This window comes from Cimex lectularius, unplaced genomic scaffold, assembly GCF_000648675.2.
Source record: "Cimex lectularius strain Harlan isolate CLEC.00 unplaced genomic scaffold, Clec_2.1 scaffold411, whole genome shotgun sequence".
NCBI lineage: Eukaryota > Metazoa > Arthropoda > Insecta > Hemiptera > Cimicidae > Cimex > Cimex lectularius.
The window spans coordinates 149,211-160,098 of NW_019392972.1; the positions used below are offsets into that span (position 1 = coordinate 149,211).

General features: G+C 31.8%; 2 protein-coding genes across 2 annotated transcripts; one reads left to right on the forward strand and one right to left on the reverse strand.

Moving 5' to 3' along the window:
- Positions 1–261: 261 nt before the first annotated feature.
- On the reverse strand, positions 262–4,553 carry LOC106663345 (nucleolar GTP-binding protein 2). Its single transcript, XM_014388135.2, has 2 exons — positions 4,434–4,553; positions 262–2,141 (listed from the first exon to the last, which is right to left on the reverse strand). The coding sequence occupies exon 2, from the start codon at positions 2,130–2,132 to the stop codon at positions 333–335; it is 1,800 nt and encodes a 599-aa protein (XP_014243621.1). The 5' UTR covers positions 2,133–2,141; positions 4,434–4,553; the 3' UTR covers positions 262–332.
- A 66-nt stretch (positions 4,554–4,619) lies between these two features.
- LOC106663346 lies at positions 4,620–10,888 on the forward strand. The gene is made up of 4 exons (XM_014388137.2): positions 4,620–4,945; positions 7,588–7,672; positions 10,055–10,182; positions 10,254–10,888. The coding sequence occupies exons 1-4, from the start codon at positions 4,932–4,934 to the stop codon at positions 10,669–10,671; spliced, it is 645 nt and encodes a 214-aa protein (XP_014243623.1). The 5' UTR covers positions 4,620–4,931; the 3' UTR covers positions 10,672–10,888.

The following is a 10,888-nucleotide window of genomic DNA, read 5'->3' on the forward strand; positions in this document are numbered from 1 at the left end:
ACTGTTATACAGGAGGGATTAATGTACTGCACCCTTTGGGTGTCGCAGATGAGGGGTCAAACCATTTTACAACACTTCTTTCATACTATTCTCAATTAAAAAACCATAGGCTGTGATGGGATTCAAACCGAGGACTGCTAGTGTGGCAATTACAAGTCAGATACCCTAACCACTTCTCAGTCCTTCATACAATAATTCTAAAACAAGGATTACTCACATCATAAATATATTTGATGTACAAGCAAGGAAGAATACAATGCATTTAATCAAGATTATATATATTTATAATACCGAAAAACAGAAGGTAACAACAGACAAATTAACATATTGTGTTATTTTGGTATTTTACGTTCTCTATTGCGGTTTTTAACATTTGCAACTTGATAAAAGTTGCTTCCTGTTTTCTTTCTCCTCATTTGCCTCATTATTCTTCTTCGTTCTTTGCTTGTCAAATTAGGCCCAGTATAAGTTTCATCTGGTTCGTTTGTTTCTTCTTCTTCTGATTCCTCGCTACTTGAAGATTCTTCGCTTTGTTCGATGACTTTCTTACTCTCGTCCTTAGTAAGACTCTTAATAGGCTCCAAGACATTAGTCTCGCCTGGAAATTCAAGGCCAACTCTGATTTTGCTGAAGTCCTGAACTAATTCAAACGGATGCGAAGTTGACGCGTTGTTGTTACTTGTGCCTTCTGAAGCTTCTTGGGATTTAGGCACCTCAAATCCAACAGGAGGTGTGTAGTAAGGCAGTTTTCCTCGCTGTAAGTCGTTTAACACCATCCTCGAGACAATATGGACATCAGGCTCTCCACCTTTAAGAAGCTTCCCAGTTTTCTCGGCCATCTTTTGCAAAAAATCCGTGTCGTCTTCCCAATTGTCAATTCCGTAAGTCCGACATATATATTCTTTTTTTATCTTATTGAGTAAAGCCGGGATGTATTGCTCTGGTTCCTGGACATTTTCTATCCTAACAATTCCTTTTAAAACTTTCTCCGTGTCATGTTCAGACTCTCCGGTTGCATATATGACACCCGGGCAATCAATCAGATAAATTCTTCTCATCAATGTCACATACTGCCAAACTTTCGTTTCTCCGGCAATTGGCGCTACTTTACAAACTTTCTTTGATCTCAATGAATTGATTATGGAGCTTTTTCCTACATTTGGATACCCAACAAGGCCGACACTAATTTGTTTTTTATCAGCGTGCAATTTAGAAAATTGTCTAAGTAAATTTATAAGTGTACCTTTGCCAAATGGATGATTCATCGAAGCGTGAAATGCTATTGTAGGATATTCCCTGCTCAGTATCGCTACCCATCTTTGGGTGACCCATGTTGGAACCAAATCCACTTTATTTAAAATGAATACAAGATGTTTATGAGGTTTGTTATCTCTCAAGAATTGTTCGACATAATGAGATCTGGTGCCAAGTGGATCTCTTGCATCCAGAACCATCAGCAAAATATCAGAAGAGTCAACAACTTTAAAAAGCTCGTTCCAGATTCTTTTGCTCTGGCCTGCACCCATAACCCAATCTTTGACAAGTACTTTTTCCCCTGTGTCTTCCTTTACTTTATCATAATCATTATCGTCTTTATACAGTTCGTTTTCAGTTTTCACTATTTCGGAAAAATGTGTTTCATCTTTACATTTCAAATTTGGTTTCTTCCTCGTCTTTTTGGCACCGAAAGTCGATTCGTAGCTTTCGGTATCGAGCAAATGCACTCTTGCGTGCTTACTCTTCTCATTTAACAACGTTATAGGAAGCTGAGTCGGTTTCATAACAACATCATACGGATTTTTCACAGCTCGACCAATTTCTTCTTGAAAGTTTTGTAAAGCGGTTTGGCTGATCACTCTTGAATTATCAAACCATTTTCTGTTGGGTTCGACTCGAGCGACAGTGCCAGATGACACCCACGATTGAAAAGGTGCGGGGCAAATGATCTTGCCGGATCTGTCACGTTTGGCTTTGAACTTGCGGTACATCTGTAAACGTTTGATGGTGCCTTTTGTCCTGACGTGTGCCACACCTTTTAACCCTTCTGATGATCTTTCTGGATTCATGCTGTGTTGTGAATGGTTAATCGATTGCGTCCGAGGGGCTTTAACCCCACAATGTGTCTTCACCATGATTGTAATCTAAAACAAAAACAATTAACTTATTAATCTGGTAAGCTGTAAAAATATATAAAATCAAATTTCAAGAGTTTGTTCATGACCAAAGTCCGATGGACACTTAAAGAAGACAAATTTAGGGCTAAGTTTGACAGAGTTAAAATCTTGACGTTCAATGCAGCTAACATATTTAACTACATTGAAGGGAAAAAAAAAGAGAGAGAGAGAGAGAGAGAGAGAGAGAGAGAGAGAGAGAGAGAGAGAGAGAGAGAGAGAGAGAGAGAGAGAGAGAGAGAGAGAAAGAAGCACAACAATCAACAAATCCCATGTTATGGCATAGGTACCAAATACAATTTTGACATAGTGATCAAACGCTTAGCAAAGCAGGCTAAAATGATTTTTTTTTAGCAAGAAACAAAGTTGATATTCATTTTTGTACACCAAAAACAGAATAAATTTTTTTGGAAAAATTAAAAAATTAAACTCAAAAGTTTTGCAAATCTGGATGGCAAAATTGATTAGAAAAACAAAATAAATAAATAAAATGTGGTGATACTGCTATACAGCCAAGCAAGAGCTGTGAAAAACCAAACTGATAGTCGGGGATAATTTTTTGGGGATTAAGGATTGAGATGATTAATTTTAAAATAAGCCGTTCTAGTACATTCCCTAGAATCGGTAGCACATTGACGGACCTTTAGGAAGTAGAGTAATGTATGTGTTGTTTAAGTTTGGCATAATACAGCTAGGATTTCTAGGAATGTGGAAAATAGGTTGCACATTGAATTAAATTAATAGCTAATTAACATTATGGATTTCCTAGAAAAATATCAGGGATTGCAGAACGAATCCAGGAGCTCTTTTAGATATGAGACGGCATGTAGCATATTGAATATCTGATGAGGAGAACGATTTAGGAAGAGAAGATAAAATGGGAAGACCACTTGTTCTGTCGCATGTTAAATGCAAGATTGATAAAAAGGGAGAAAAAAGAATACTTTTTCGAGGATTTAAAAAATATCACCTATAATAGAATAAACTTTAATGTGAGATTGACTTTAATGGTATACTACACACAAACTCTATAAAAAACTAAACTAACAGTAAACCTCACACTGACATTCACTTTGTTTTCTCGCCTGTTAACAGGGCAAAATGATAAAAAGAGAGAAAAAAGTACTTTCTCGAGGATATGAAACATGTCACATATAATCGAATAAACTTTAATGTGAGATTGACATTAATGCTATACTACAAATAAACATTAGTTAAAAACAAACAAGTAAACCGCTCACTGACAAGATCTTTGTTTTGTCGCCTGTTAACATGCCAGATTGATGAAAAGAAAGAAAGAAAAAAAAGAGTACTTTTTCAAGGATTTAAAAAATGTCACCTATAATAGAATAAACTTTAATGTGAGATTGACTTTAATGGTATACTATACAAAAACTCTATAAAAAAAAATAAACTAACATGTAAACCTCACACTGACATGACCTTTGCTTTGTCACTTGTTAACATGTCAGATTGATAAAAAGATGAAAAAAAAGAGTACTTTTTCGAGGATTTAAAAAATATCACCTATAATAGAATAAACTTTAATATGAGATTGGCTTTAATGGTATACTATACATAAATTCTATAAAAAAAAAATAAACAAAAAGTAAACCTCTCACTGACATGACTTGGCTTTGTCGCCTGTTAACATGTCAGATTGATAGAAATGAAAAGAAACAAAAGAGTACTTTTTTGAGGATATGAAATATGTCATATAATTGAATAAATTTAATGCACAATTGAATTTAACGCTATGCTACAAACAAATAATGTTAAACACAAACCAGTAAACCTCTCACTGACATGATCTTTGCTTTGTCGCCTACTAACATGTCAGATTGATAAAAATGAAAAGAAAAAAAAAGAAAACTTTTTTGAAGATATGAAATATATTACATATAATTGAATAATTTTAATGCGTGACTGACTTTAATGTTATAATATAAATAAACATTAGTTAAAAACAAACAAGTAAACCTCTCACTGACATTCCCTTTGTTTTGTCGCCTGTAAGCATTTCAGATTGACAAAAAGAGAGAGAGAAAAAAAAAAAGAGTACTTTTTCGAGGATATGAAACAAGTAACATAAAATAGAATAAACTTTAATGCGAGGCTGGCTTTAATGCTATACTACAAATAAGAATTAGTTAAACAAGAACAAGTAAACCTCTCACTGATATTCTCTTTGTTTTGTCGCCTATTAACATGCCTGATTGTCAAAAATAAATAATAAAACTTCAATATAAATAAATGACAAACCTTTATTAAAGTGTTTTTCCAACGAACGAATATAAATATGCCGATCAAAAGAAACAAGACGCACAATTGCCCACGTGCGCTCTAATCAAGAGAATTATCTTGAGCGGAAGTTTCTGTGAGAAGGTAACTCACAGTTTTCACCTCTGGAATTCCTCCGGCAAAAAGTATTTACCCATCACTGGAGCATTTGTTTTAATGATGGCTTTGCAAAAGCACACACTAGATCACCCTAATTTTATATAAACGCTTAAACATGACTATTTTTATTATATTTTCTTATTTTAAAATGTTTTCAACTTCACAGTCCGTCTCGTTTTTATCTTGTTTCCCTCTAAAAGGCAAAAAACGATATTTTTGAAATTTATATTTCCAAAACGGCTTTATTAATTTGAGAAAATTTAAACCGTGACGTCAATTAACTTCACTTTTTTACCCTTGTCTGATACTTGGTATCGTTCTTCATCCTTATAAATCCGATTGGACTTTTGGCGTTTGGATATGAGCACTTCCACGTAAATATGACTTTTATTTAATGAATTAACGAATAAAAAAAAAACGCTTCTATTATTAGACAAACAAAAACTTCTCGACCACAGATTTGAGTAGTTTTAACGTTGTAGTTTTGCTTGTACTTGATGACCATGAAATGAAACATAAAACAAGACCTATTTCAACTCATATATATTTTTTTTTTTTAAATCTAAATATTCAAGTATTTTTAACCAAAATTGATTTTGAATTGTCCTTGCAAAAAAACCCTAAATATTCACTGTTTAATAAACTAGTCACTGTATTAATACATAGCTCTTATTTTTCACACCATAGTAAATTAAATGAACAAAATAAATTGTTTATTGGTAGACACGCTGAAGATGGCGAAAGGCCAACTGTGAGGATAGGTAGACAGGGACAAGTGGTAACAACCAAATACAGGTTTATCACACTGCAGACCACACAGGGAATTCTTACAAACTATAGCTTTTTTACTTTCATTTCTGCCTTTTGCAAATTTATTTAAACTTTTTTCCATTTATAATTCAACTTGGACAAGTATGTTTAAACCTTTTCCTCATATATTTGATCCATTTTAATTTTTTTTCATATTTATTTTAAACTTCATAAAAATTGAACAGCAAATTTTAAATATCACTATATTAATTGAATTTTTTTTAGGCAGGAAAAAATTAATTACATTTGGAAACAGATCAAATAATTTTGGAAAAGTTTTAATGGTTAAAAACCATCAAGTACAAGCGCTTAAATTATTTAAAGTTTTAATAAATTACTTAGTTTTTAATTTAGGTATTTATAGTATAATTTATTATACTTTTTCACGTTTTAATATGCAGCATTTTTATTCATCTTTCTTATTCTGCTTTTACTTACTAAAAACATTGCTGTTCTCATTTTTACAAGGCTTAGAATAGAAAGCATAAATGGAAAAGTCCAAATTAAAATAGAAAAATTTGAATAATAAATTGAAAAATTAAAATTAAACTGGAAAGTTGAAAAATTGGAAAAATTTAAATTAAAAACGGAAACAGTTTTGAATATAAAAGGTAAAAATTAAAATTAAATCGAAACGTTGAATAATAAATGAAATTTTTAAAATTAAAATGAAAAAGGTTTAAACATAAATGGAAAAGTTGAAATTAAAATGAAAAAAGTTGAATATCAAATGGGGCAAATTTAAATTTAAATGGAAAAATTTTCAACATAAATGGAAAAGTTGAACATTAAATTAATAAATTTAAACTAAAATGGAAAAAGTTAAATATTAAATGTAAAAATTAAATCTATTAGGTTTCATGGTCTGATTGACCAAATAAATTCTTTTCAATTAATTAATCTTTAATTAAGGTTTTGGTTGGGTTAAAATTAATCAAAAAATTAAATTAAAATTGAATAATAAATGGAAAATTTTAAATTAAAATGGAAAAAAGTAGAATATTAAATGGGTAAATTTAAATTGAAATGGAAAAAGTTGAATAATATATTAATAAATTTAAATTAAAGTAGAAAAAGTTGAGTAATTAATGGAAACTCTAAATCAAAATGGAAAACGTTCAATAATAAATTGAAAATTTTAAATTAAAATGAAAAATGAAGAAATATTAAATGGAAATGAAAAGTTTAATACTAAATGGATGAATATGTTTAAATGTATTTGGAATAGGTTTTAAATGGTTGTGACAAAATATAAAAAAGCTATATTTAACAAATTTTATTTATCTAAGGTATGTTAGATGTATCAACTTTTTACTCACAAATACTCCGGATCTCTAGAATTCTTTAAGATTGTTTTGTAAGATATGTTCATTTATTTTTTGTCTTATTTTTTTAATGGGGGTTTGCAACACCCCTGGAGTGCCAGTGATTTTGAAAAAAGTCCATTCGTAAGTATGTCGAGTTCGAATGCAGGGCCTCTTCTTTTGAACCTGGGACCTTTACCTCACAGTGATGAGCGCCATGTCAAAGCCTAAACCATTGAGATGCTCCCAAGATATATATAGTTATATTGATTTTTGAATTAACTATACCAATGTATTCATAATTTGTAATTAATATAGGCCTTGATGATCACTTTAAAATACGTCAAAAGCTTGGCAGATAACAAATTTGTTTTTTCATCTAGACCGTACTGAGATCTAGATTATTTGTGAAATTTTATTGATGCCATTGAGAAAGAATCACATTCTTCCATTGTAAAGGTCACAATTTTCTCTTATTCCCTGGGAACCAGCTTATTACATAAGTTTGTCAGTCTTGAATCAGTTCTCATAGAAATACAAAAGGAAATACAAAAATATTGTATCATACAAAACATGATAAGAACCTAATCCATAGCCGTGAGACTTCCTGAAGTCAATTTTTTATTTTATTTTATAAATTTTACAACTGCAATTTTTAATAGTACTAAATAACAGGTTCATTATCCCACAGGCCACACAGTTAAATATCACAATATAATGTAATCTGTCAAATTTTATCTATGCCATTTAACAATAAATAAGACTCACATTCCTCCATCATAAAGGTTGTCTTTCCCTTGTTCCTATTTTGTGGACAACTTGTGGAAGAAAGTCAAGCAAACCAAAATACATTTTAAATCCCTGTTTAACTTGATCTTTTTAAACTTATTTATTTTTTTCAGGAATACATTTTTAAAGGGTGGTAGTTCCACCCTTTTATGTCTTAAGCAGGATGTTAAAATAAACCAACTGTCCTTCAATTTCCAGGTATGTCGATGCCAACATATTTATGCAGACAGAATTTTTTTTTCTTGTTTATATTGGGTTGTCCAGAAAATAATGCACGTTTATGGTTATAAAATAAAAACAGTAAAATAAATGATTTTAAACAATTTTTATTAATTAAAATACCCTTCATCACTCTACACACTTCTCCCAAAATGATGGCAATGATCTTCTTCCTGAATAGAATTTTGAGTCTATTAACAAATTCTGTAAATGCATTTTCTAACGACTTTTGATCAATAAATTTTTTAGTTGTAAAACGTCCAATTATCTGAAAAAATGGTAGTGGGTAGGTGAGAGGTCTCAATTATAGGGAGGGTGAGGTGAACCTCTTAACCAAGATCCAACATTTTTCGTGTTGTCACGTGTCAGACATGGTGGCCGAGCCCTGTTGTGTAACACAGAATCGGCCTTTTTCCGATTGACCAAAGATAATAATGCCAATTTCAGGTGCATTGCTTCAATTTGAGAGCACTACATTTCGGCATTGATTGTTTCACCAGGATTCAAGAAGCTGTAGTATATCAACTCAAATGAAGCCCACCAAAGAGACATCATTACCTTTATTTGATGAGTTGGGGGCTTTGAAAAATGTGGTACTGTTTCTCCTTTGTCGAGCCTCTGTCCAGAACGTCTGCTGATATCGTAGAGATTTATACTTTATTCCACAAATAACAATTCTATCCAGAAAAGGTTCGTTTTTGTTCCAACAGAAGTATTGTGCAAACTTCATAACAAGGATTTTTTTGCAGGTCGTTTAACATATGAGGAACCCAACTTTCGATCTTTCTAACCTTTCCACTTGTCTTGAGGTGGTCAACAATGGTCGATTTGCTAACTGAAAGATTCTTTGCACATTCTCAAACAGTCATTCTGGGATTTTCTTTGACCAAAGCTCGCAGACATTATGATCTAAGGGAAGAAATTCTTCCTGACATCCTTTTTCGTCAAGTGTAAAGTCTCCCTCTCGAAATTTTTTAAACCATCTCTGCATGGTGCTGTTCTCACTTACACTGCTAGTTTAAAACAACAACTAGTCTAAAACAAAACTGTGCAAAAATCACGCATTGAGATCTTAGTAAAGACTCAATTATTCCCAAGTGAAGCAATAAATGTTACTGAGGTAAACAAACATTTTTGTTTGGAAGAGGATTAAAAAGTGTTGCCATTTGTACAAAAGAATAATTCATAAATGTAAATATTTTACTATATAGAGGGTTAATTGAAAGAAAGCATGAAAACCTGCATTATTTTCCAGATAACTCTATATATTTTGAGTTTGGGTCGATTTGTAAAAAATTTATATTATGCACCCCACAGAAGAAATCTTATTATCAATCATCATTACTTAGCTAATATGGATNTGTGTAGAGATTGATGACCGTTAATCGATAATTATTCAGATATTGTGAGATGCGGTCTGGTGTGATGTAGGTTTCAGAAAAACATTTTCTTTATCTCGCCATAAAATAATGTTTTTCTGAAACCTACATTACACCAGACCGCATCTCACGATATCTGAATAATTAAATTTAATCATAAAAGGATATGGTGAGGGTCTGAGAGAAACTCTTAAGAAATTTGGTCGTTACTGAGTCTTTTCGTCTGCCTGTCCTCGCTGGGATGGTCTGTCAGACACATGTTATTTCATTCACCTAACTGGAGTGCGAAGATACATTCCCGAAACATGTCTGACAGACCCACTCATTGAGAATAGGCAGACCAAAATGATCAGTAAAGACCAAATTTCAAGTTCATCACCCACAGGCGAAAAATCTCACAATCTAGGGACTGTAATAATTTGTGACATTGCGATTATATCAGGACGACCTTTTCTCAATTAATTAACAAATATAAATCACTCTATGTTCAAAATCAGTCACATCTATTAGAATCATGTCCATTTGCTTAGAAGAAAATATGGGTTGTTGTTTGAATGGTACAAGTTTTTGGCATTGAATTAATATTAATCTTAGTCCATTAGATGTATTTAGTATCATAGTTGACCTGTTAATTATTTTAATTAATTATACTTTTAATCTAAGGTCTTGGTTGAGATGAAAAAGCAAGTGTTACGAGCAGGATGCGAAAATATGGCAAAAAGAGGGGAAATTTGAAAGGTTGTAGGTTGCTATGAAGAGTGTGTCCGAGTGGATCAAAAAGATGATAGTTCAAGTGGTTAGAGCAGTGGCATATTAAGCCAAAGGTCTTGGGTTCAAATCCCCCTCATGACATGACGCTTTTTCATCTCAATCAAGACATTAAGTTAAACGTATAATTAATTTAATTAATCTTACTAGTAATTAAACTAATTACATATAGTAAATTTTATATGATTTTGTGTAATAAATATATTATTTTCAGTTCGCTTATCAGTGCTCAAATTATGGCTTTGTCTCTTTTATCATTACTAAAAAAGTTGACCATCTCCCTGACTTACACAGGAGGCCATTCAGTGAGTGCCCTGAGCGTCTTAACCGCATTTTCTTTAAGTAATATTTCCTCCATACTAATAGCAGTTAAATAATAAAATGATTTTTCTATTCATTTACTCTAATTTTAGACACTGTTCTACAAAGGAAGAAATAATCAATTGGTGCAATTATATTCAAGAGGAGGGTGTCAAACCTAGCGTCATTCTTATTAATGAATTTGACGACTTTTCAGGTTCAAATAAATTTGAACCTGTCGAGGTGTCCGCTGCACTCATTGACGCCAGCAATTTTTTAAGCGAGATAAACAGGCTTAATACATGTCACCTCATTATTAGTGTGAAAGAAGAGAGTCGTTTCAATAGCCCTCCGCTTTGGTCACTTTTCAATAATATTTTTCTTATTGAAAAATCATCCGAGGATATAATTGCCAATCTCGTTTTTCCAGTGAAAGAAAATAGTACTCAATTCAAACTATATAAAGGCAAAGACAACTCATTAGAAAAAGCTGCAGCATATAATTTTTTGAAAATAAATTATACACAGTGATACCTTCATTTATACTTAATTCTAATATATAACAGATTATTGTAATACATATGCAGTTTAATGATGATAACTATCAATATTCAGAACTGTAATTGAATACTACAACCTATAATATTGGCATTTAAAAAAAAAAGTTTAATTAATGTTGCTGTACTATTGTATTAGAAATTCATCTTGTTATAGTTTGATAAATAAACTTAAATACATAACACAAAAA